Here is a 25,558-nt window from a genome sequence, read left to right on the forward strand (position 1 = left end):
ATTCCGTCCTGTCCTGTCCCGTCCTTAACTCGAACTTAGCCTCTTTCGCCATCGTCATCGCCTCTGCCATCCATTCAAAAACTTGGAGCTGAACATTCCGGCCGCAAAACGACGAACATATGGGATTTTATTAAACGCCGGTAGAAATTCTTCGCTTTGCCATGCCTGCCTGCCTTGTCTTGTCTTCTTGCCTTTTTTGCCTTATGCTTTGTTTTTCTTTTTCCTTTTCCTTTTCATTCTTCTCTCTTCTGTTTAACGCTACTTTTCCGCAAAACACCCCCTTTTTTCACGAACGCCAATCCTGCATAGGGCTATGGTCCATAATCATGAGCATGAACATGAATTTCAAGTCCTACTTACCTATCCCGAATCAAAATCAAAATCAAAATTCAATACATACCGAAATGAATCGAGAACTGAATGTGTCAAGTCAATTCTCAGTGACTTCCAAAATTAATCGAGTTCCGGGCCTGAGTCAAATTGCCCTCGGGGAGGTGTTATTTTTCTTGCTCTTTCCACAGAGCGTGATCTCGGGGTCACGGTTCTTCATTAAGAGTCTTTTCTCTTTATTTATTTTTATCATTTTGTTTGTGGTGTCTTTAATCCGGCGCAAACCTTGGAAGCCAGCAACTAGCACCCTCCAGGGCTGTTGGAAGTTTGGTTCGGAATATGCATTGGCACTGGATGCAAGTATTCAGTTTACCTGGCTGGTCTGAGTCTCCGTCGACTTCCAAGGTTGTCATTTCTTCTGTATCCCTTTATCCCAAGAGACCGACGGCGATGCTGGAGGTAGATTTGCGCTCCCTCGAGCCAAAAGCCAAAAGTGAAGAGGCTCGATGTGGACCTGACTTGACCCTCACAAACTTGAAGGGGAATATCAAGCCTATCAAGAAGTGGTGTGAACCAACTTGAACCGAAGAACAGTTGATCATGACTAGAACTGAGGCTCCTCGTCCTTTGTTTATGTTCCTATTTCTCTTTTTGTCCTTTATTACGATGTTCTGGCTGTCTTCTCTTCTATTGCTTTGTTTTCTATTCTTACGGCCTGGCGATTTGACACTATGTATTCATGCTTTGCACCAAAAGCGTTAGTTCAATTGAGAAGTTTTTTTTGTCTGTCAATTAGACTTGGGCATATGATTCTCTAGGTACTGGTAGTCATATGGCCATGGTTCTTCTGCCTACCAGGACAATAGATAGTTATTGTATGCCATGTGCCTGACCCTCTCAGACATATTCAGAATATATGCCTCTGCTACCTAGCTAGGCAGCCAGTAACTCCGAGTAACTCCAAGGCCGGGGGTCAGGCGCTTCATAATTGGGCTATGTTATCCACAGTTTGTTCGTGATCGTGATCGTGGTCGTGGTCGTGGCAGTCCTCTCGATGACAGCAAATATTGAGGTTAAAAATCCTTGCATAAAACGCTTGCACCTACTGAAAGAAGACATATATACTAATTACCAAGAAGATAATAATGGAAGAAAGAGTTGAAGAGTATCGAGTCTTCACAATAGAATAGATGATGAATACCTTGTTGAGGACCTTCACTCAAAAAATTCAGCCTTAAGGGCGAAAAGCCAGCATCAAAGTGGACACGAAATCAAAGAAGAACAGAAAACCGAGCCCGGCCCGATACACCACGACAGTATTTTCAGCAAAACCTTCACCTATGCGCGAAGTTCAGATTCCAGGCGCGAGCTCTCAGTTCCGTAGTGTGAGTTTTCAGATCCCAATCGCGGAGAAAACCCCGACAGTTGGACCAGCAAGAATCCCTCAGGCAGGTAAAGTGATGGAAGATTCCCAAAAATGACTAGAAGACGTTGTAAACAAAGCAATATCATTACTTTGCTCTCTAGCACGTACCCGTTGTAAATAAATCCCCAATTATCAAAGAAATACCTAGTGCAAACGATGTACGACGATACTTCTAACGCGGGATAATCGAAAGATTAAAGTCATGCTGAGCTGCGAGGAGATAAGCGATATCTGATTCTGCAAAGGCATTTTTAGGGTGCCCCAAGTCATCAAATAACAGAAACACGTTGCCCTAGTCAATACTATATGTCAGCAGATCTGATCTGAAAGCCCCAGAGAAATCCAAAACTCGTTAAGGCCCTTACTATCGCAAACCAGCTGATTAAAAACTCAAATGAATAGTGTATATGCAAAATTACCAAGCCGAGCTTTCGAAAGTATTGATACTTGACGGATTTCAATTGGCGGAAATGGGAAACGCAGTGCCGAAAGAAAGTTACTTTGTTTTGGAAAGATCGCCGTTGCGCTTCACTGTACTCAGATATCGAGGTTGGTATGTGGATATCCAGCGTCGGGCTTGAACGATCATTTATCATCCGTAGAGGGATATCAGCCTTGACCTTCGGCACATAGACCAAAGACCATCCGAGTTGATACTGAGCCAGAAACTTCATGGCCCATTGTCGGTTCTCTGACAAGTAGCATACAGTGTCATCGCGTGGCATTGAACGTATTGTATATGGATCATCCACTGGTATGTTGTCATCACAGAAGCTAGACCCTTTGCTACAGTCTTTCATCTGTTGTGGAGATAAGTGTCGAAAGGCCGAAAATGTTGTCGGAAGAGCTACCGCTGACCAAGGCCGGATTCAATGGGCTTGTCAAATGTGTAGATTAATCTCTGCTCTAGAGCACTCACAGCAGCCAAAGGATATCGCAACCAGTCTAACGACGACCCGTTAGGGGTGATTTGTCCGATCGCCTCCCCACAGCTTTGATGTGAGTCGATTTCCCGCAACATGCGATAAATGGCATCTCTGCGAGGATGCAGGCCAGGGAGAATGAACATGAACATTTGGGGCTGTAAGGCGGGAAATATAGCCTGGGAAAGCCACCGATGCGACTCCTCACGTCCTTCATTTTTCTCCTTGATGCAGAAGAGCATCTGAACCGGAGTCTCGAGTGAACCTGCAGATGAAGCCGGATCAACAAGAGGATCCAGGCATACCTGCGTTGTGTACTCGAAAATATGAGCGTGGACATCCTTTCCCTGGAACTTTCCAACCATCAGCCCGTTTTGGAAGATACCGAGCAAAGATAGAACCTGTCTGCTCTTGGATATGTTGACACGTCCGTCTATGAGGATGCAAATAACGATTTTCTTCCATCCTTTACCCTTCCAAGAATCGTCCCGACTCTTGCGACATGTAATTTATACATTTAAACAACGGTTTCAGAGTTTCAGCAAGATATTCATCCTCTTGAGAAGATGAGACAGGAACAACAATAACAATCTCAGTGGGACGAGGTTTGGAATACAACATTTGGCGTAGAGTGAATTGCTCCTGCTGTGCAATTCTAGGGGAAGAGGTGAATGCGGAATATCTCATTGTGGCAAATTCTGGATCTTCATGTCTTTTGCAAGAGACAAAAGCCTGAATAAGAGACTGAGGGATACGACGAGTGAGGACCAGGTTTCCTTTGAACAAGGGCACTTCATATTAGCGGGACTTCTTGGGCACGGCGACCGTCTCCATTTCGATCATCTCATTCTCGACCATATTCCCTCCCCCACGTAAAGGTCCACATTTGAATCCGTCGGCTTCGCGCGATGTTTCCCCTGACAGCCCGATGCTTTTTCGTCGGCCGTCTGAATCAGGGAAAATCGTGCATCGTGGCACGTTCAGGTTTGGTTGGACGTCCGGACAGTCGCTCTGGAACGAAAAAGTGTTTGTTAGAGTTCCGGGGTTCAAACTGCACGGAGAATGGGTGGGAGATCCAGATATACCCCATGTATAGGTAAACACCGGCCTCAACAAGATTGGTTTCAGCACCTGTCGCGCGGTCTTCGCCTTTGGGATCTTTGGGATCTTTGGGGTCTTGGCCGCAAGAATCCATCTCGGAGCGTGATGAGGAAGACCTCCCGGAACCACGCACCAAACCAAGCTTTAACAGATATCAGGAATTATGATCTTCCGTTCTGTGATCATTTCAGAGCTCATAAAGGGGCCACATTGATTGAAGAAGGAACTGGGAGGCTGTGTCAAGCTCGTTACTGGTACCTAGGTATCTTCTTGGCCTAAGCCACCCCCGCCCCAGCTGAGGCTCACGAAGCGCTAGACAATCCATTTATATTGGTCATATTGTTTTATCTTCGCGGGAAGTTGCGATGAGTCCCCATATCCTCTGTCGTCTGAAACCTCCAAACCCTGCGACCGCAACATCTCGTTAGGTTACGAAAACTTGATGACTCTTGATCACTCGCTGGTGCAAGTATACCTAGCTTGATTCGGCAAGTTCATCATGGCTCAACCACAATGGCAGATCGATATCCCGGGTTTATCGCAGCTCGTTCTCAACGTTGGAGCTTATGGATTGAAGCAGCTGGCCCTAGCTGGCGTCGACCCCCATACTATCGGGTGCATGCTGATGATTGCTGAGTATACTCCAGCGTGTCCAGATTTCCGGTCTAAGCTGAATAAGACCCGAGAGTATCAGCGGACAGAGCGAATATGGCTTTACAAGATGATCGAAATCGGCACGTCAATCAACTTCCTGGCCGATCAGATGCTCAAAACCCGGGCGGGAGAAAATGTCGTTGCCCTGCTGTCCGCTGTAGCCCCTTTTATGGATGAAAAGAGCTGCGTTACGGTGCTCCTTTCTCTATTTGAGGCAGCCAAGGTGTCCTTGGATAACACTCCAGGTCTTACCCAGCTACAAAATATCCGACGCAGCCTTGTACCACTGGCCTGTAAAGCCGGAATGGGAGAGAAGGTGATAAATTATCACTACTTCTTCTCGTCGTTGCTGAAGAAACAACACAAACAACACGCGCCACCAACCGATAGCATAGTTCCATACGATGCTATCCCGACCTCTCACGATATCCCCCGAATCGTGCAGTTAATTCACAAGCTTAGTACATCTGGAGCTAGACAGGTCATAATATTCAAAGGCATACGCGGGGCTGCATGGATCGCGGCCTATACATCTTACATTCTGGGACTTCCGACATGTGCGCTGGATGCCGACGAACGCTCAGTACCTATAACGAGCAACTATGATGCAGCTCAGATCATTTTTGATGTCTCTTCAACGGAGCAGAATGGCGGACTGTATTTGGAGGGGGAAGTCCTAGATTTGATCTCCCTGGACCGTCGGGCTATCGACAACTCCTCCGGATGGAGAGTGGATTGTTCGATTGTCGACTTTTTCAATATTCACCATCCGGACTTGAGGATGTCAAGGCCCGATACATTTACACGCCTATCTACATTTGCTGCAATAGATCTCCTCAATACCCTTGCCGATCTGAGTGCCTCATTTGATCATCCTTATACGGACTCGACTCGCTACAGATCTCGTTTCGGCCGGAGTGTGGGTTTGCAGTCATACACGATATCAGTCCTTCAAAAGATCCAGGCCCGGGGATTTCGTATCCTTAAGATTCTGGGGTTTCGGCCCCCTGATGAGGGTTATCACTTTCAAAAGTCCCAAGTAGCAGCCCGTCTTCACTGCACGGGCCATGATAGCGACCCGAAACCTACAGAGGAAGAGTATTTGGAGGGAGAGGAGGATGACAGTGAGCAGTCGTATGGTGAGGACTCAGATCATGATAGCGGATTCCTCGGAGGGGGCTTTAAATCATTCGCTCGTCGATTCCGGAAGAAGCGAGACAGAGGGAGAAGAACTTTCAAAAGCCGGCGGGGGCAGTATATTGAATACGGAGGAATTCAATTCGAAAGCGATGCGGAGACTAAGCGTCTGCGATATTACCTCGATGACCCAACCAGTGACACGCTGCAGGAGGACTTACGAGGTAGCTCACTAAACCTTGCAGAGCTGACTCAGACCATTCAGACAGCGGTCCATTTTGCATCAAGGCTGGCCTTCACAGATTGGGACCAAAGCCTACGGACAATGTCTGTCCGTGCTTTCTCATACAAAGAAATCCCTGAGCGGTCAATGGTAACAAAGTTTGAGGGCCACATTGCGGAAGCCATCTCGCTCTGTTGCGACGGGACGCCAATAAAGAACATTGAACAGCACCTCTGGTCCGAGGACTGGATCGGGCTGGACATTGACGGGATCATTATTATTCGTAACGCCGCGTTGCCAGTCTGTCCAACCAATATGAACGGCGCATTCCTGGGCTTCCGCCGGGGGGGGATTTCGTACGAAAGTCAGCAATTCTCTAAAATCAGAACTGATCAAATTGATACTCTGGGTCATAATTTGGTGCTAAAGAGCGGTCACAAACTCACTAGGCCGACGTTGGGCCCTCGGAATGCATATCCCAAGATTCACTCTCGGTGCCTTCTCGCAACCCGTAGTGACACAATTTTTGTTCGCTTGGAAGTGTTTCCAAGCCCGGGTATCTGCCTTGTTGGAAACGGTAGTTTAGCTGCTTCCTTCCTGCCTGATTTTCTTGTCACAACCCCCTGCGAACATGGATACTACAGTGAGGAAATCCTAACCGGTACATCAGCGCATCTAGTGAAGGATTTATATGAAGGCCTCCTGGTGGATGATGTGGAGTCACGGAGCGAAAGTTTCTTCGATGAGCAAATTTGTATTTCTTACCAGCAAGTGAGTGGAAATACCCTAGGGCAATGGCTCGCCTTGCAGTGGCAACCGGCGGAGAAACCAGAACAGTGTCTCCGCATTATTCAGAGGGACTGTTGCATCACGTGTGTGTTGTCCCGGCTTCAGCGGGTTTCTAACAAGGCTGGTGGATTCTTAACTGGTGAATTCTTAACTAATGGCTATCCTATTTGTATTATGGCAGGCCAGCCAGAGGATCAATAAACATAATATAAGCCTCCTAGCTTGCTGGGTGGTTATACATGAACAATAAACCTTGGAAGAATTTACAACGCAACTTGGAATATGTAGGGTTCATCACGAATAAATTATTGACACTTTTTCGAGATATTCGCATTCGCATTTGTACTTATCTAGATATCTGTAGTATAGATCTCCACCATTGCGTACCTAGGTAGCCTACCCTATATGAGATTCTATCTTTATCGAGCCCGAATATGTGATACAATACCGACACGCCAAAAGCCCCCTCCCAAAAAGGGGAGGGGGGGTGCATAAATGAAAGTATAGCTCGGACCCGATGGATGCTTCGCAATAACAAATTGAAGGCTCTATACTAGGGTTCCAGTTTGAAGTTGTCTTGCATGGCCTCAAAATATTTCTACACCTAGAGCCTCTAAGTCTGGAGCATATACATAGACGCACTAGGCCAGGATGTCGATAAAAAGCAAAACTTGATAAAGCTATAGATTGATATATTTAAGAAAGAGACTTAGATATGTGCCAACTCGGGCGCTTCCGCTGTACATAGAAGCAGACTGTCAAATTTCAGGCGCATGAGAGCACGTCATGAAAATGGCATATAATAATAGAGTAGATGATGTTGAGGGTGCGTGCCTGCAATGTCTAGATAGCTTTTCTCTCTCTCTCATCCATATCACCATATTCCCCCAGGTAATAAAAAATCGAGATATACGACAGAAACTTGAACTAAAGATGGAATGTAAGCTGCTAGTAGTAACTTAGGGCAAGGAATTTTGATGGGGTGGCGGGATGGCAGAAAACCAGCGACCCCGCAGGCGGAGATAATCTAAGCGGGTTCTGATTGGTTGAACTGAGAAAAAGCGGGAACGGCACTAAGTCTGCGGCTATATGGGTCCATTCTGAACGCTAATTATTTCAACCAAGACCGTATGGTCGAGTGGAAAGTAACTCCGCTAGCTCAATTGGCTAGAGCGTCCGACTTTTACACACGAAGAGTATCGGAAGGTTGGGGGTTCGACCCCCCCCGCGGAGTGTGCAAAACTCCAAACAATCTTTTTGCGTCATATCGCGAACGTTCCATCTTTTTTTATGCGTCTGGATGGTCAGGTTTGTCCGTCTGGGACCCTTCGGGACCTTCAGAGGTGTAAAAAACTCGTTTTTTTTTTTTTACAATATCCCAACATCAAGCCGCGTTTATTCTTCTTTCTTGGTCATAGTATGAGATTAATTCTGATCTGAATGTTTTATTACCAGACAATAACACATTACATATAGACTTATGCGAAAGCGCTGCCAAGAAAAAGGTTTAGGGTCTGGGTTCAACACAGACCAGGGGCAAACTCCCACCCAAAAAATCAATTACTTCAGGGAAATAGAAGCGGTTTTCCTTATTATTAAAAGCAGTAGTTTTCATCCCGCTGCAAGTATAGCCAGAAAAAAAAATTATTGGCGGAGTATTTGGCTACTTTAAACAGCATGTTCGGAGTATCGGAGTATCGGAGTACTTTGTAACCTCCAAGGCTCCCGATGGGCCTCTCTAGGTTCTTATTTCAGTAGTTATTAAATTTATTGTGCTCCTAATATTCTGCAATTTTTCTTCAATGCATTCATTGTATGTCACGGTGGTGCTTAGTTATTCGATAGTAGCACCGGTAGGATTGCGGTCGGAAGTTCAAATTTAGCCGTGTGAGCACATACTTGCGATTCTTCTAGATATTAGGCAGCCAGAAAAGCACAACATTCGAGCACTATTAAACCCATCCAAATTCTTATTCATTTATTTATTCGCTACATCCACAATAGTATACCCTCAATAAATCAATAAATACATAATCATATATAGAAAAATAAAAGAAACATCAAACCAACCTCCAGACCTCTCCCAAATCCAATCCAATCTACTATAAACTATCCCTAACAGCCCGTCCAAGACTACCACAAATCTCCCCAAACAAAACACCCTTAAGCACACTCTCCCCCTGATGAACCGTCCACCTCCCCGCATCCGTAAGTTTCTTCTTCCAAAGATCGCGGTCAGCCTCACTCAACTCCTTCCAAGCGCGCAACTTCTCCATCTCAGAAACCTTCTCCGCATGCGTGGACGAAGCCGTTTCAACGAGAACACTCGTCTCCACATCGTTGTGCTCGGTACAGCGGACAATGACGGAGACTTCGTGCGAGTCAATGGATTCAATATCGGCAGGTGCGGCGCCAGATGAGTGAACTCGGTCAAGAATATCTTTTAGACTTGAGAGTTCGTGCTCGAGTTGGGATTCTTCTTCGGGGGTGATTTGCGCTTGCGGGACCGCGTTTTCCAACGCCGGCGAATCGGAAATGAAGAAGTTGTCCAAGAAGGAGCGCTGCTCGAGTGGTGGGAGGATGTATTCGTTTGCGATGGAGTTTTGCCAGGATACTGGTAGCCAGTCCGTTGAGCCTAGGAAAGGCGGGACGCCGCCGCGGATTTCGGCGTAGGCGTATAGTGCGGTCATGATTGCGAGGAAGGAGATCATACACATTGTTGTGAAGTACATAAGTTCCCAGAATTCGGCGGGGCCGGGGAGAACGAGGACGTAGCGGGCTGTTCTGGAGGATGGGGGGAATGGGGAGAGGGGTAGGGTGTGAACGACGACTGTGTTGCCCATACTTATTGAGGCGAGTTTGACTCTTTGGGGGAGGACTTCTGGCGTTATGGGGTGCGCCGGTGGGGTGAAGGTTGAGAAGACGAGTTTCGTCATTGAGAAGGGGTGGACTTCGGTGAGGGTTGTGTAGGGTCTGAATCGGGACCATCCTTTCATGGGTCCGTTTTCTAGAGTCCAGATGTTGATTGAGTTGTCGCTGCCGCTGGCTGCGACGATGGTCTGTTGTTGGCCGACTGGGTTTGTGCCGAGCGGGCAGACGTCGAGGCCCAGTCCGATCTTCACGCTTCGGGGGAGTTTGCGCCGACGGATGATAGCTGAGGTGTGGTTCTTGTCCGCAGGAACGCTTATGAGGACGAGTTCACTTCCGCCGCGGTCGGGGGCGTTTTGAAGGAGCAGGATTGTGTTTGTTGAGATGAAGCGCAACGCGCGGATCTTGGGCCGCATGGCTTTGGCACCGCTGCTGGGAAGAGGAATTGTGTAGATACTGCGGACATCGGGGGCAGCGTTGGAGCGGGTAGATGATGAGATCTCTCCAAGCATCACATCCACTCCATTGGTGTACGCCATACGATACTTCCCAACGGCATCCTTCTGCTCTGGGTCAAGCTCGAGGTCTGCGAAATCCACATCCTCAGCTTCCTCGTTGGAGCCGAGGCGAATACGGCCAATCACATCGGACTCGCTGGGAGAACCAGTCGCGCGGAAGAAGACAATCTCGCCAGATGAGGCCATTCCCGTTGCGATAGCTCCTACACGGGTATCCTTGCTCTTCTTGTCAGTGTCCTCGCCCGCGGGCCTCTTCCACGGCGACAGTCTCATGATGCGCTGGTATGTATCATCTGAGCCGGGCCCCTTGGTACGGAAGATAGAAGCACGAGAAACGGCTTCCGATGACCCAGGAATAATTTCCACCTTTTTCTTCTCTTCTTCCTCCTTGTTATCCTCGGTTGTTTGCTGGCCGCTCGCGCCCGCGCTGGTCACGGCCTGGTCTGTCTGTACCTTCCGCGGTGCCTTGAACCGGAAGGAACGCATATGCTGATTGTTATTCTTCTTCTGCTCTGCGAGGGAGCTGTTGATACCAGCCAGAGCAATAAGAGAATCGTCGTCATCGTCGTTCTGCGGCGCCGCGGCCAACGACGTCACGGAGTCTTCATCGCGCGACAGATTCAGTTCGACAACCTCGGTGATCTCATCTCGACGCGACGTGTCAAGAAGGGACTATATCGACGATATGGAGTCAGAATAATGAATAGCCAAGGCTCAGCTAGAACGCGCCACTTACGATCTTGTTCCCGACGCCGCTGCGGCCTTCGCCGCCCCCGCCGCCGACAAACAGACGGCCATTGTCGCGCGGGTCGAAATCGGCTGCGAAGAGCGGACACGAGAGTGTGATTTTCGCGGCGTAGACGTTGGGCGCCATGTTGGTTAGACTGTATCTCGCGAGAGGAAGAGGACAGTTTGAAACCGAGGCGGATGGGAGTTGCCCCGGATTCTTGGCGTAGCCGGATTGGGTGAGGCCGCGGAGGTAAACTGCGGGCCGCACTTAACTATGATAGAACTACGGGGCAACTGAGAAGGAAGGAGTTTATGGGTTTATGGAAGATGTTGAACAGAAAAGAAAGGGTGTATATTTTATTTTGGATAGAGAGTTACAGATAGTCTGAGATGCACAACAAGACTAAGACCACTGCTCTCCTTCACCATGCTACTCACAAATCTACTCAACCTCCTGGCCAGTGAACTCAGGAAGACGCTTGGCAATGTCCTCCCAGGACTCCTCGCCATCAGTGAGAGACTTGATAGCCTGGAGGATGTCGTCCTCGCTGGCACGGACCTGCTTGGTGGAGTCACGGTCGCGGAGGGTGAAGGTGTTGTCCTTGACGGACTGGAAGTCGACGGTGATACCGAAGGGAGTGCCCAACTCATCGTTACGAGCGTAACGCTTACCAATACTGGCGGACGAGTCATCCACACGGGTAGAGACACCGAGACGGCGCAGCTTGGTGGTCAGGCTCTGTGTCAGAGGCTTGAAGGCAGGGTTGGTCGAGAGAGGGACCAGCAGAACCTTAGTGGGGGCGATAGCAGGAGGGAAAGAAAGGACCTGGTATATAGTTAGAATCACACGAACGAAGCAAATGAAGACAAGAAAGGAGGAAAACATACACCACGGGCCTCGTCACCAGCACGGGACCAGTAGACGTGCTCGATCATGCTGTACATGATACGGCCAATACCGAAAGAGGGCTCGATAACGTTGGGAGTGTACTCGCGGATGTTCTCGACGCGGGTACGCTTCTCAATCTTGATCAACTCCTTGTCGAGCTCAACCTTGCCGGAGCCAACGCCCTCGACATCGATCTCGATCTTGCCCTGCTGCTCCAGATCCAGAGAAAGCTTCTCGCGCAGCTCCTGAGTCAGAGCCTCGACGGCATTCTCGACGGTCTTGGCGTCCTTCTTGAAGCGGGGACCGAACTTCTTCTTCTCGAGGTCAATCTGCCACTCCTCGATGCGGAGAGGCTCGGGACGAGTCTCGCGCACCACAAGAGGGGCGCCGGTCTTGTTCTTGTGCACGGTCAAATCGTAGGCGCTGCGGTCAGCACAGCCGACACACTCAATCCAGCCGTAGCTGGTCTGCAGCTCGGCATCCCAGCAGTCAGCGGCGTAGTGAGCCATCTCGTTGGCCATGTGCTGACGGAAACGCAGCTTGGTCAGGTCAACACCAATCTTGGTCAGGAAAAGCTGGATACGGGCCAGGAAGTAACCCAGAGTCTCGTTGTCGACGAGGCCAGTCTCGACTGCCTGGCCGATGGTCATCTTGGTGGTCTGGGTGCTACCAGACAGCTGGACGTTGCGGTCCAGCAGGGACATCTCAACATCCTTGACCTCAACGAAGCGGGGGTGCTTCTTGCCACCCTCAGGGTCGACGTAGTGCTCAATCTCAGCCATGAGGAACTCACGCACACGCAACAGACCAGCACGGGGGGGAGATCTCGTTACGGAAGGACTTTCCAATGGAGGCAGAGGCGAAGGGCATGGCCTGCTGGTTGTATTCGAGCAGCTTCTGGAAGTTCAGGAACTGACCCTGGGCAGTCTCAGGACGAAGGTAACCGGGCATGTTGCTGCTGGGACCGATAGAAGTCTGGAACATGAGGTTGAAGGCGACGGGGGGTTGGACCTCGCCATCGGTAGCGGGGTTGCGGATGTTGTACTTCTTGATAATTTCTTCCAGATCGGGACCATCGAAGTTGTCAATCTTAGCCAGAGTCTCCTCGTACTCCTTGACGAGAGCATCGTCCAGCTTGACAGCCTGGGCGGCCTTGGACTTCTTCTTCTTCTTGGCCTCCTTCTCAGCGTCGACCTCGACCTTCTGGCCACGGGCCTCCTTGTCACCCTTCAGGCGGTTCTCCAGCACCTCCTCCACCAAGTGATCGGCACGGAAGATCTCGCCAGTCTTGGGGTCCTTGCACATCCAATCGGCGAACTTGTCGACATGACCACTGGTCTTGAGGATCTCATGCGGTGTGAGCATGGTGCAGTCGACCTCGAGCATATCCTCCTCGAGCACGAAGTGCTTGCGCCAGGCATCGGTCATGTTGGCGATCAGGGCAGTTCCGGGAGGGCCATAGTCATAGAGACCGGAGACACCACCATAAATTTCGAAGGAGGGGGTGTAGAACATGCGGCGACGGAGCATGGAGTCGAGAGTGAGGCGGTCGACCTCCTGGCCGGTCTTGGTGCTGACGGTGGCCATCTTGGGGTTCCGGTGGGCTTTCGCTTTCTTCTGAAGGGCGGAAGAGCAGGTGAATTGCCTGAAGGAGAAGTAGGAAGGTAGTGGGGGAGTGAGAAGGGAACGAGAGCGGGGGAGAATTCGTGGTAGGAATTGACTCATCAGCCCCGGCGCAACACCACGACAAACCCGCACGCAGCTAGGGGTCAATGGTTAATACAAGAGATGAAACGAGCGTGGACCGATTGGTTTTAGGCTTTTAAATAGTTCTTCCGCCTTTTCAAACTTGAGATTTCCCCTTGAAAACGCACGGGTGATCAACACTGGCCTTGCGACCCGGATTAACCTTCCTCCGCCATTTTTTTATTTCTCGCCGCAAGCTCAGACGGCGCAGTTGCACTTCAAGTTACTTTGCGGTTGATATTCTGCAATAAATTACAGCCATCATGGGTGTCAAAGGCTTGGGAAGACCCCCACCAGGGGCTACAAATGATCAAAAGCCCGCCAACAAAATGCGTCGCAAATTCCTTCACATCAAGCGGAAGAGAGAGAAGACCGAGCAAGGTCTCAAGCGCCGATACGGATTCAAGAAGGATGAAGCCAAGAACCCCAAGTTGAAGGAAGAACGTCTGCGTCGCAATATCCCTCTGACCCTCGACCGAAAGCGTGTCTGGGACGAGCCCGACAATGATACCGAGGAAACTGGACTCGGCTGGAGTGTCGACGTCGAGCGTATCAAGAGAGCCAAGAAAGAAGAAGACGATGAGCTCAACCGACCCTTGGAAGAAGGCGAGGACGACAGCGACGAACCGGAATCCGATAACGAGTCAATTGACAGTATGATGGAGTCCAGCGACGAAGAGGACGAGGGAAAAGACGACGAATATTCCGGCCGTGGACGCAAAAACTCCTCCCTCCCTACAGCCACCGAGCGAGCCACCAGCCCTTCACAATCAACCCGCAGTACAAACCTGAGCCTGGCGCCCGAAGCCCTGGCTGAAAAGTTCCCCTCGCTCTTCTCCCCAGAGTCGGACAAGCCGCCCAAGGTGCTCATTACAACTGGCCTGCACTCAACACTGCACGACCAGGCCGATATCTTGACAGACCTGTTCCCGAACAGTGTGTACATCCGCCGCGCAGCGCACCGACACGCGCATAAGTTTTCCATCCGCGAGATCTCCAAGTTCGCCTCGAACCGCAACTTTACCACCCTGCTCGTGCTCAACGAGGACCAGAAGAAGCCCAGCGGCTTGACTATGGTGCACCTCCCCGTTGGCCCAACTTTCCACTTCACCATCAGCAACTGGATCGAGGGCAAGAGGCTACCGGGACACGGACGGGCGACCGAGCACTGGCCCGAGCTGATCTTGAACAACTTCCGTACACCGCTGGGTATGCTCACGGCACATCTATTCAAGAAGCTGTTCCCGCCGCAGCCGGAGTTTGAGGGACGACAGGTCGTTACGCTGCACAACCAGCGCGATTACATCTTTGTTCGTCGGCATCGTTACGTCTTCCGTGAGAAGCGGGATACGGAGAAGGCGGTTGTTGATGCGAATGGCAAGGAGATGGAGGGTGCGGAAGGTATTCGCACAGGTTTGCAAGAGCTGGGCCCTCGCTTTACGTTGAAGTTGCGCCGTGTTGATAAGGGGATTCAGCGGGCGAGTGGACAGGAGTGGGAGTGGAAGGGAGGAATGGAGAAGTCGAGGACCAAGTTCCAGCTTTAGTTTTTCTCTTTTCATTTTGCTTGCATGGGGTTGGGAGTCTTAAAAGCTGTCACATGTATTATCGGATCACATATTACTAGTACTTACCTATTGATGAATATAGACCATGTCTACTCAACTTGAACCTTTGGAAGGTTTCAGCATTGCCTCTGGTAGGCGTATTCATAGGTTTAACTATACTTAGGACTGGAAACTCGAGGTATCCTTGCTGTCCAGTGATCAGCTTCAATTGTTTGCCCAGGTGGTTAACCTTGCAATCATCTGGCTGGCCGTATAGAATATCTTCAAATTCTCAATCTGAGTTCAACTTACTACTATAAAAAAGCTATACCTGAAGACAGTAGCCTTGAACCTTCCTACAGAGGAACCTAGCCCTAGTATGACCTTCAGAATATGAAAATGTGCAATGCATTCAATAAAAGAAATGGGATATCAGCTTTTCAAAACGCTCAACAACCAGGCCAATCCAGCTGCATGCATATAATACAAGACAAGAAGAAGAAAAAAGCAACCAAAAACACCAACCATGTCTCTTCAAGTCTCTTCCAACTTGAATATCGTCCATCACATCACCCATTACCATCCTTCTCCTCAAACCCCCAATCAACACCTTCCCCATCGCCCGGCACCATCCCCTTCTCCCTAAAAAACTTCGCCCGATCCCTCGCCCTGGCAAGAACATCCTTCCTCTTCTGCGCAAACGAAACAGGCTTCCTCCCCGTCACAACTCTCACCCTAACCCTCAACCCCTCCGCGTCAAGAACCTCCTCTTTCACCGATTCACAAAGCGCCCGCGCCTCGTCCAGACTCCATTTCCCCGACGCCGTCAGCGGCCTCAAAGCATACGCTTCCAAACCCTCCAACAGCGCGATCAGCGTCATTTTGCCCAGCGTCTTTTCGTGCATGTCACTTGGCCACAGTCCAATCGGAATACTCCTTTCTATAACGCGGATATCGACGAAACCCGCCGCAGCGAGGGCCGTTGTGCGGAGATGTTCCAGGTCCCTGGGATACCCAGCTTCATTAGCAGCGGCGCGAAGTGCAGCGGCATATCTTTGGAGATTGGACGGAGTCGAGGTTGGACCGTGACCGTCACTTGAATTTGGCTGGCAGTGCGTTTCCGACTCGGACTCGGACTCTGACTCTTCAGGCTCTGGATCCTCATCCGAGCCATCTTCATCTTCAAGTTCATCCTCTAGATCTTGACCTCGACCCGCCTCATCACCCTGCCCCCTCAAACAAATAGTATCCCCCGCCGGATCCGCATCCGCAACCTCAATAAACCCCCCAGGCTTCAAATGCGCAAAAGCCTGCGCATAAACCCTCCCCCCAATCGCGAAAAGCCCCACTCAACCCGCGTACATGCACAAGATCAAATGGCTCATGATAAGTCCACTCATCCTGCGCATCCGCAAGCTGAAACTCGACATTCGGCAATGAAAGCTGGCCAAGCCCCGAGTCAAAGACGCCAATATCCGACGCAATGATTTCGGCGTTTGGGAACTCGGCGCTCATTTCGATGGCCCAGTCGCCGGGCCCGGTGCCGATGTCCAGGATTCGCGGGGCGGAGAGCGCATTGGTGCGGAAGGGGGCTGTTGTTAGGTGGCCGTCTAGGAGGATTAAGTAGATTTGGTGGAGGATGTTAAGCCTTGTGAGTTCTGTTTCGTCGTTGGGCATGAAGTAGGTTGTGTCGCAGTAGCGGCGGCCGTTTTCGTGGATTGGGGAGAGGATGTAGGAGCGGGTGGATTTTCTGGAAGTGGTGTTACAAGGTTTAAGTTAGTGGGGGTTCTGGTATTTTCAAGTTATTTCCATAGGGAAATAATACTTTGATATCTATTCGAGGGTGATGGGTCTTTTGCTCACATTGAAGCTTCGCTGTCGGAGCTTTCCTCTGGCTCGGAGCTAGAGCGGGGGTCCGCTGGCTGGATATATGTGTCTTCCATGACATGACGATGTGTGGGGAGGAGTGGCAGTCGCGGTTGTAGTCGCAGGGACTGGACTCGGAATCAAGAAAACTTGAATGTCTGAGGTTGAGTTGGAAGAGGGGATGGATTGTACTTCGTTAATTTAGTACATGGAGAGGAATAGATGTAAATGGGAGCCCTGGAGGGTAGGTAGACTAGACCTGGATACGCGGGTCTAGGGCTTTTTTGGCTTTTGAAAAGGCAGGATTTAGAGTGGGTAAGGGAGAGCTGCGGGTCAATTGAGGAGAAATGAGGAGAAAAAGGAGCCGATCAGCTCGGGTGAGATGAAGCAACCGAGCGCAAGCAAAGTTTTTGACGGGAAAAGAGTGGAACCCGAGGGGGAGAGGAAGAAGAACAGGTCTGATAAAGTACATAGATAACTAGGTAGCAAAACCTGGAGACACATAACCTAGGATATAATAGGAAACAGCAGAGGCAAATCTGTGAGAGGCAAAGTGAACTTGAAAAAGCAAGAAAACCCGACAATCAGGATAATAGAAATCGATAATATAAGTTGAACCCGGCAGAACGGGAGAGCCGGGGTGGAGCAGGGGGTTTGACAAGGAGGGTCCGAGAGCTTGGGACGGTGGAGTAAGTATACACCTGGGCACAGTTATATACAGGAGTACTATACAGGAGTATACCACGGTAGTATACATTAGTATACGGGCATAATTATAGAATTAGAGTGTTACCTTAGGGTAGGTATGAGTGTAAACTAGAATCAGAGATATTGATGATCCTTTAATAGTATACTGCACCAGAAATTATTCCTAAAGTCGGCTAAAATGTATGCCTGTATACTGGCATGTAACCCAGGTACATAGATACCAGTCAGCTCGTACAGCGCACTGGCATCCAGCAGCCCGGGTCCATACGTACTTTGTTCGATGCATTACATTATCGGGATCTACCCACTCGGGCTGTCATGCCATGCTAGTCGGAGTACTCCGTAGGCTATATATACTATATGCTATACATACTATATACTATACTATACTTAGATTATCCCAATCTCAAATAAACATGCCTTACATACTATCCACTATACACTATAGTACATCCCCTAATCTTCTGTTAACTCCTGACTCAAGATGACTAACCCGACCCGACACACTGGGTCCAAATCCCAAAGAGGAAATGATAATCCACACCTCCGAGTGGCCGTCACGAGGCGATCTCCCGTTCCTGATCCAAACTCCGACTCCGACTATCCTTGCATTCAATCTGCATTAACATAAGAATTTGAAATTCACTCCACATTGCGCAACAACCTCAATCCCATCCACACTACTCACATTCTCCAACTTGACAAACACTACACCACCTCCAATCAAACACACCACCAATTAATGACAACCACACCAGAAACCCACCCACCACACCCAGCGCAAACGCAATCTCTGCACCCAGAGCCACAACCACACACAACCACAACCACAACCATGACCCCCCGCCGCGCCCTCTTCATAGCCTCAATCGGCAACCAAAAACCCTACCGCTCAACCCGCCACAGCGCAGGCCACATCCTCCTCGACGCCCTAACACCCCTCCTCCCCGCCGCCCTGCCCCCAACCACATACACAACCTGGTACAGCCCCTCATTCATGAACGAGTCCGGCCCAAAACTCATCCGCCAGTTACAGAGGTGGTTTGAGAAACTCGACGGCCAGGGCTCGGGGTGGATTTCTTCGTCTGGGGTTGCGTTGCCGTTGGGAAATACACCTGCTACACCTACTGCTGCGAGCGCTGGCACGCCCGCTACACTAGTCATTCTACACGACGAACTCGAACAACCACTCGGCAAAGTACGCGTGAAGCGCGGCGGACCAGAAGCGTCGAGTTTGAGGGGTCATCGGGGGTTGATTAGTGTTTGTGAGAGTTTGAGGGGGAAGGGGTTATATCCTGCGAATGGGGGCGCCAAGGGGAAAGGTGTGAGGCGGGATTTGTCGATTCTTAGGGTTGGTGTTGGGATTGGGAGGCCGGAGAGTCGGGGGAAGAATGCTGTTGCTGATTATGTTTTGACGGAGATGGATGCGCGGGAGATGGAGGCTGTGAAGAGGGCGGCGGGTCATGTTGTGGGTGTTTTGGAGGAGGAGGTTGGTTTTGAGGGGTGATTTTGTGATCATGGTCCTGGTTAAGCTGGGGATGATATTGTGCTATTGCTTTAATTCCAAGGTAGCGTTGGGTAGGGCTGGGTATAGATTGTATAGGTATTTGGCATATAGGGTCAGACTTGAGAACACCCGTCCAGTGAGCGGGTGATGGGTCAAGTTTTTGCTGTACGATAGGCTTGTGATTGATTGATACCCCATCTGAATGAAGAACTCCTTTTGAGCATGACAGAGAGAAAGAACCAACCGCGTACAAGCGATGAATATGAACCAAGGGAAAAAAAGTCATGTAGTCTTCATGAATGCAGAAAAGCAAAGCATCGCGAACAATTAGAAATAATGAAATGGAAGAATGAAAGAGGAAAAAAGAAGCCCAGCCAATGCCAGACCAGGCCATGCTAGCCAGCATAAATTAAACCGCTCCCCTCTAGACCGTCCCGGCAATACTCAAATCGCGAATCTCCTGCAACACCTCCTCAACCCGATTATCCAAATCACCACGCGCATACTGATCCCTCGTCTCCGCATCAAGATACTGCTGAACCTGCGCCATCCGCGAATACGCCTCCGCGCAAAAGCGCAGCTGAATCTTGACCAGCGCCTCGAAGCTAGGATCCAGATATGGCACGCGCAGGTCGATAAGCTGCGGCAGTTCGTTAAAGAGTTGCTCGTTGAGTTGTTCGTATGCTTGCTTTGCGATTTCGGCCTCGCGCTCCGTGCGCGGCAATTTCGTTGCGTCCTTGTCGGGTTTCTCGACGAGGCGCTTGACTTTTGCGCGCATGGCATCGTAGTCGAGGAGTTTGTGGTTGCGCTTCTTGATGCACTCGTTTACGTCTGGGAAGTAGGCGCAGAAGCGGGAGATGGGGTCCAGGACGGTTGCCCTGACGGTGTTAGTGAGCTGTGTGCTTTGCTTTGCTTTGGATGTGCGAGCAGTGAATCCTACCGGTATGGACCGTCTAAGGCCTTGATCGTTTCCGCGTCCAGGTCCTCGACTGCTTGCTTATAGCTCCGGCTAACGCCATCCTTAGTGCCCGCGTCGCCGTAAAAGGCATCAATCGTCTCCGCAATGCGCATTTGTGACGCCGTCATCGCTGTAATCCTCGTCAACTGGCTTGTCCACACAACTCTGCACTGCTGATACCTACCTCGTAGCGAATCCAGGTACCCCTTTGCTTCTTTCTGTAGTCGATTGGCCGCGGCCTCCATAGTCCGGTATCGTCTGCGTCTCAATCAGCCCTGTCCTGCTTCGGGTTCGGTCTCGGTTTCCGCAATTATCGGCGCCGCAGCAAGCATACCGTTCTTCAATTTCATAATCGCGATCACTCGTCTTTTCAACATGACCTGCCCGGCAGAAGATTAGGTTAGATTAACATGGAGGAAATGGAATTTCCCAGCACGAGGCAACTCAGCCCATCAAGCCACCCGGAGTTGCGGGGTAGCTAGCATTCCGGAACTCACCAGTCTTCATCATAACCTGCGTCGTAGCGCGGCCGACATTTTTCTTAAAGCCTAGAAGCGTGTATCAGCATTATATTGCACGGCATGGCATCGCGCGCGCCGCATATCAACTCGACACTACTCGGTCGGTCGGACTGATCCGCAATGGGCAGCAAAAGGCGGAAAGGAAATCGGATCGGGGACGGGGAAAGGACGCACCAGCCCACGACATTCTGGCGGGTTTCAAAGTTCGATCTCGTGGAGATGGTTCAATCCGATTTGATCTGGGTGTGGTTGTGTACGCGCAAGGACAGCAGTAGAGTAGAACAGAGCAGGGCAGCAAAGCAAAGCAAGGCAGTAGCCACTTTCTCCCGCCAAGTCAGCCTTAACGCCCGACTGTGGCGGTGCGATGACTCAGCCACTTTCCGGATGCGGCTACGTCACTGGTGTTGCATTGCATCGAGGACATTTTATGGAGTCACGACTCTGGGAGAAATTACATTTTACGTTGAATGATTGGACTTGGAGTGTGAGGGCGAGGTTTTATTGAATCATGATGGGGAGAGTCTGAAATTTCAGACATAAGTTACATGTACAGAGTACAGAGTAGTTATGTATACATACTGTATACTAACTAGTACGCTACTCTGTACTCTGCATACTCTGTACCAGCAGTACTGGTAATTCAATTCAATTCAGGCAGGTCATCGGCGTTACATTTTGCAAATCTAGTAGATTTCCATTTAACTCGACATTTTTGCACTTCCTACTCGTACTGCTGTAATTACCCTACTTGGCTCCGCTGCTAGGCATCCGAATTGTGGCTGGTGGATTCACTTCTGGCATGGACTGGACTGGACTAGACTGGGCTGGGGCTGGGGCTGGTTCACCCTGCACTGCACTGCACTGCACGAACTAAACTACACTGCATTGCCCTAGAGAGGGCGAAGCGCGGAGTACAGAGTAGACCACACTAGACTCAAGCAGGCTCGGCCGGTCGAACCGGGATCGGAACTTAGCAGAACCGTTCCGCCCGGCTCGGAAGCCCTTCATACTGCAAACCCTTTACTAAAAATTGGGCCCAGGAAATGGGGGCAGGTAGCGATAGGGCATAGGGCAGGCCATGTGTGTCCAGTAGAATGTCGCGTATGTCCAATCAGATCGTGTTGGTAAGGGCTTCCTCCAAGGCTGGAGTGGGATGGTGTGGAATGCAGGTGCCTAATGATCTGTTTGACGGTATGTGCCAAGGCCTTTAGTTCATGCCGGTGTTGCGGGAATGGAATACTTTGTACGGAAAGGAGGGGGATGGTTCAAGTTTTAATATTCCGTTGAAGTTACCGTAGGTGTGGCTGTTGAGGTATGGGCATACTATACTACTAGTAGTAGATGTAGATATAGATGCAGATGAATATGCAGATGCGGGTATGGGATGTATACAGTAGTAGATCATCATGATATCCCTTGCAAGCAGTAAACACTGCAGATACTAGGTACTCCGTACAGTATACCCATAAGGAAGGTCTCCGTCTCTCCCCTACTAAGTTCACTGTGGAGAAATTAGCCACAGTGGACTAATAGTCACGGAGTACTAACTTGAACCGACAAATTTCGGGGCCCTTCTCCATCACGGTATATCCGTATCCCCCATACAATAGACTAGTAGAACTTGGAACAGCACAAAGTCAACATCAAGTTTTATTTCAACTTACTCAAAACTGACCCCCACCTCTATTCCATCTACGTATTCACTCCGTAACCAAGCTCCAAAGCTACCCTTTGCCCAGCCCTGGTGACCTCTAGCACGCACAGTCCACCATCATCTCGTCATCAGGACGAACCCAAACAAAGCTACGAGTAAACGAACACTTCAGCCCCATCCAGCCACAAACCAGACCTCAAACCCAAAAACGCCCCAGTCGATCGCCATAACATCACCCTGCAGCCAAAGTCAAATGTAAGCAGAGGCGGCTGCTCAAGCAGAGCACCAAGACTATGACATCGGCGGGCAGTGGCGGCTGATGTCATCAACTTTATCCAGTGGATTTGAAATCAATTCGATAGGACACAGTACGGTAGAAACTTCTGTGATGACCGTTACGAGTTGAATATATTGATTCCAAGGCAGATTGATTCGTTATTCGTAGAACTATGTACATGATACCGGGGATAGAAGGAAGTGAGTGTAGTAGCGCGGGGCAACGAAAAGTAAGCGTCCTCCTACGCCCAGCTCATGATCCCGCATATGGTACAAAGGAAAGGAAAGCCGTAGCCGCCATTATTCAGTGGTCTCGTGTCGTTGTCATTATCGTTGTGGTCGTGAGTAGGGTGGGTGTGATGAATGGAGGATCGGAATGGTAGGCTGGAGAAAGGAAGTTAAGGTCAGGTAGGGTAGGACAAAGTAGGGCGGGGAATGCGAATGCTTGGGAACCCTTAATGCAAATGCGTCCAGTAGAGAGCGGATAGCAGAGCGGAGCGGAGCAGAGCAGGAAGAGAATGTATAGCACGGCGGCAAAGGCAAGGCATGACTCTTCGTTGCATTGACGTGACACATGAGATTGACGTCGAAAGCTAGTGACGGCAAAAAAAAGGATATGATATGATATGATATGACAATGGCGCCGGACAAAAAGAAAACCACAAGATGGAAAAAGCCAAACCAAAGAGCAGCAAAGGACCTCGCTTGCATTCAAGGAATAGTAAGAGATCGTTGAAACTCAGAAAGACCAGAGAATAGATGGAAAAATGGAATGGGAGATCGGAACTGAGCTGAGCAGAGCTGAGCTGGGGAAAAAAACAAGTGCGCCTCCTGAACGGTGTCTAGAACAGGGTAAAGCCGCCCGATTGTGTATAAGGGAGAGAATTTGATTCAATACAAAATGACCCTCCCGCCAAATCCAATGCCGTGTTGCTGGGGGTGGAGTGGAGAGGAGTGGAATATAAACCGAATAGAAAGAGACAGACCGAAGCCGTAAGATACAGTTGACATAGGCGTGATGGGTGATGGGGGTAACATCGACACCAATACTGACACTTTCACTTTCACTTTAGACCCATTCGGCAATTCACAACCACGCCCGCGTTACAGCTTTTATCATAATCCCTCCTCGCCAGCCTTGCACAATTTGATCTGTCGCACCCACTCAGACTTGAGGACCTGCGAGGCATTGATTCGGCGGGAGGCGTTGGGATCCAAGATCGAGTATATCACATTGCGACAGCGGGCCTGGCAAACAGTTAATTTAGTCTTTGTCGATGATGGCCATAGTGATAGTGGACCACAACTTACCCGATGCAACGTCTCAATAGGCGCATAACCATCCTCATGCTTGCGCCCCTGCAGATACCGCTGATAAAACTCATCCTCGTCCTTACGCGCGACGCGCCACAGATGCCGCCCCGTCCGCATAGCCATGTAGATCACGCCGGTAGCCCAGAGATCCACAGCCCGAGGATCGAATTCCTTCTCCGTATATTCCTCCGGCGCAATGTAAGGGGCCGACCCACACAGACCCGCCGTCATGTGCGCTTCTTTCTCCCACGCCATGCGGAAACACTCGCCGTTGCCAAAGTCGGTGATCTTCAGCGCGCCGTGTGTCGTCAGGAGGAGGTTCTCGGGCTTCAGGTCGCGGTGCGCAACGCCCATCTCATGCATGTACTCCACGCCGCGCATGAGCTGTTTGAAGAAGCAGTCTGCCTCGGCGACTTCGAGTTTGCCGGCCGCGAGGACGAGGGTATAGAGATCGCCGCCGGCGCAGTATTCCATTACTTCGCAGTAGTCGCCCTTGGCGTCTTGGAGGAGGTCAAGGGTGTGGATGACGTTCGGGTGGCGGAGGGAGGAGGAGATGCAGAACTCGGAGGTTAGGCGCTTCTGGTACTTTTTTGCGGTTTCTTGCGGCCGGCGGCGGAATTCTTTAACGGCGTAGAGTTGTTCGCATTTGGAGTCTGCGGGGTCGACTTTGTGCGAGATTCGGACTATGCCGAAGGCGCCGCGGCCGACAATCTCCTGGCACTTGCCGTATTTGTCGACGAGGGATGCGGTGGCGTTGGGACCACCCTTTTTGTCGAGAGCGAGCTTGTCACGCTCGTTCTTGAACTGGTCGATCCAGGTTGACATGAGAGAGAGCTGGGTCTCGTCGACCTGGTGGTCATCGCCCTTTTTCCTGCTGCCGCCTAGCATGTCTCGGAGGAGGTCGGTCAGTTTCTCCTGTCGTCTGGCGCTGCGGAGATTATGGGAGTGGGTGCCAGTGCCTTCGGGAAGAACCTCGAAGCGCTTGTGCGGGGGGACGCCATCTTTAGATTCTTTGTTGCTGCCGGGCTTCTTCTTGGGTCCATCGATCGGCTCATTTTTTAATGAAGCTTGGCGTGAGGGAGTTCGGGAAGGGGGTCTGGAGTTTGCCCTTGAGGAGGGCTTTGAAGTAGATTTCTCTTTGGTGGAGGAGGGCTTGTCTTTGCCGTTGGTGAGGTTGGGGTGCATATTCTGGGCATTGGCTTGGACGCTCTCCAAGCTACTGTCGGATAGGTCACGGTTGATATCGTGTTCTTTGTTGAGGGTTTGCTTTCCAGGAATGAACATTCGGGAAATGCGGGTGGCCATATTGGCGACCTTTGGTCGTTGGGGAACTGGGGAGGCCGTTCCAGGGAGAAGCTCCCCGTTCGGCGCGGACAGGTTCATGCCCGCAAAGGCGCGTGTTACCGAAGGGTCTCCATCCCGGTCATGCGAATGTTGAGAGTTTGCGGCGGAGGAGAGTGCGGACGGAGCAGGTGAGGGCGAAAGCGGAGTCATGTGCGGTAGATTGGAGAGATGTGGTGGTGTGGGGGGGAAGAGAGACTGCAGTGCAGTGCGCCGTGCAGAGCAGAGCAGAGCAAAGAAGAAGAGAAAAAGATCACACGTCGCCCCCGTAAAAATGGGGGAGGAGCAAAGAGCTCACACGAAGCTGAATAGCTACGGTATTGTAAAGAGTTCACACGTATATGTTGAGGAGGATTGAGAATTGGGAGGAGAAAAGGTGGCGCGGAAAAAAAAAAGGTGGTGGATGGATGGCCTGAGGCAGCAAAGACGACTCGCTGACGAAAGGCTAGAGAAGATGAAGATGAGGTAGTAACCTAGGTACTAGGTGCCCAGGTGTAGAAGAGTGCTCAAAAAAATAACAGAAAGAATCAGAGAAG

At 50.4% G+C, this 25,558-nt stretch overlaps 10 protein-coding genes across 10 annotated transcripts; 3 read left to right on the plus strand and 7 right to left on the minus strand.

Annotated features, from left to right (window-relative positions):
* Positions 1 to 2,603: 2,603 nt before the first annotated feature.
* N7533_008551 (chitin synthase I) lies at positions 2,604 to 3,366 on the minus strand (the record flags this gene model as incomplete). The annotated part of the gene is made up of 2 exons (XM_057105201.1): positions 2,604 to 3,112; positions 3,195 to 3,366. 2 exons carry the CDS (start codon positions 3,364 to 3,366, stop codon positions 2,604 to 2,606), a joined length of 681 nt encoding a protein of 226 aa, XP_056956650.1.
* Positions 3,367 to 3,477: 111 nt separating this feature from the next.
* On the minus strand, positions 3,478 to 3,874 carry N7533_008552 (uncharacterized protein; the record flags this gene model as incomplete). The annotated part of the gene is made up of 2 exons (XM_057105202.1): positions 3,478 to 3,690; positions 3,737 to 3,874. 2 exons carry the CDS (start codon positions 3,872 to 3,874, stop codon positions 3,478 to 3,480), a joined length of 351 nt encoding a protein of 116 aa, XP_056956651.1.
* A 405-nt stretch (positions 3,875 to 4,279) lies between these two features.
* Positions 4,280 to 6,784, plus strand: N7533_008553 (uncharacterized protein; the record flags this gene model as incomplete). The annotated part of the gene is made up of 1 exon (XM_057105203.1): positions 4,280 to 6,784. The coding sequence occupies one exon, from the start codon at positions 4,280 to 4,282 to the stop codon at positions 6,782 to 6,784; it is 2,505 nt and encodes an 834-aa protein (XP_056956652.1).
* Positions 6,785 to 8,685: 1,901 nt separating this feature from the next.
* On the minus strand, positions 8,686 to 12,369 carry N7533_008554 (uncharacterized protein; the record flags this gene model as incomplete). Its single annotated transcript, XM_057105204.1, has 4 exons — positions 8,686 to 10,641; positions 10,721 to 10,853; positions 11,145 to 11,524; positions 11,587 to 12,369. The coding sequence occupies 4 exons, from the start codon at positions 12,367 to 12,369 to the stop codon at positions 8,686 to 8,688; spliced, it is 3,252 nt and encodes a 1,083-aa protein (XP_056956653.1).
* A 7-nt stretch (positions 12,370 to 12,376) lies between these two features.
* Positions 12,377 to 13,174, minus strand: N7533_008555 (glycine--tRNA ligase; the record flags this gene model as incomplete). Its single annotated transcript, XM_057105205.1, has 1 exon — positions 12,377 to 13,174. One exon carries the CDS (start codon positions 13,172 to 13,174, stop codon positions 12,377 to 12,379), a length of 798 nt encoding a protein of 265 aa, XP_056956654.1.
* A 422-nt stretch (positions 13,175 to 13,596) lies between these two features.
* N7533_008556 (rRNA-binding ribosome biosynthesis protein RPF1) lies at positions 13,597 to 14,877 on the plus strand (the record flags this gene model as incomplete). Its single annotated transcript, XM_057105206.1, has 1 exon — positions 13,597 to 14,877. The coding sequence occupies one exon, from the start codon at positions 13,597 to 13,599 to the stop codon at positions 14,875 to 14,877; it is 1,281 nt and encodes a 426-aa protein (XP_056956655.1).
* Positions 14,878 to 15,446: 569 nt separating this feature from the next.
* N7533_008557 (class I SAM-dependent methyltransferase) lies at positions 15,447 to 16,820 on the minus strand (the record flags this gene model as incomplete). The annotated part of the gene is made up of 3 exons (XM_057105207.1): positions 15,447 to 16,187; positions 16,240 to 16,627; positions 16,741 to 16,820. The coding sequence occupies 3 exons, from the start codon at positions 16,818 to 16,820 to the stop codon at positions 15,447 to 15,449; spliced, it is 1,209 nt and encodes a 402-aa protein (XP_056956656.1).
* A 1,466-nt stretch (positions 16,821 to 18,286) lies between these two features.
* N7533_008558 (aminoacyl-tRNA hydrolase) lies at positions 18,287 to 18,958 on the plus strand (the record flags this gene model as incomplete). The annotated part of the gene is made up of 1 exon (XM_057105208.1): positions 18,287 to 18,958. The coding sequence occupies one exon, from the start codon at positions 18,287 to 18,289 to the stop codon at positions 18,956 to 18,958; it is 672 nt and encodes a 223-aa protein (XP_056956657.1).
* Positions 18,959 to 19,382: 424 nt separating this feature from the next.
* On the minus strand, positions 19,383 to 20,624 carry N7533_008559 (amphiphysin-like protein RVS161; the record flags this gene model as incomplete). The annotated part of the gene is made up of 6 exons (XM_057105209.1): positions 19,383 to 19,836; positions 19,899 to 20,046; positions 20,101 to 20,174; positions 20,251 to 20,296; positions 20,414 to 20,464; positions 20,612 to 20,624. 6 exons carry the CDS (start codon positions 20,622 to 20,624, stop codon positions 19,383 to 19,385), a joined length of 786 nt encoding a protein of 261 aa, XP_056956658.1.
* Positions 20,625 to 23,483: 2,859 nt separating this feature from the next.
* N7533_008560 (serine/threonine protein kinase SAT4) lies at positions 23,484 to 25,175 on the minus strand (the record flags this gene model as incomplete). Its single annotated transcript, XM_057105210.1, has 2 exons — positions 23,484 to 23,615; positions 23,679 to 25,175. The coding sequence occupies 2 exons, from the start codon at positions 25,173 to 25,175 to the stop codon at positions 23,484 to 23,486; spliced, it is 1,629 nt and encodes a 542-aa protein (XP_056956659.1).
* Between the last annotated feature and the right edge of the window lie 383 nt (positions 25,176 to 25,558).

This window comes from Penicillium manginii (assembly GCF_028828005.1).
Source record: "Penicillium manginii strain IBT 31320 chromosome Unknown utg000006l:1.0-4164085.0:1.0-4166146.0, whole genome shotgun sequence".
NCBI lineage: Eukaryota > Fungi > Ascomycota > Eurotiomycetes > Eurotiales > Aspergillaceae > Penicillium > Penicillium manginii.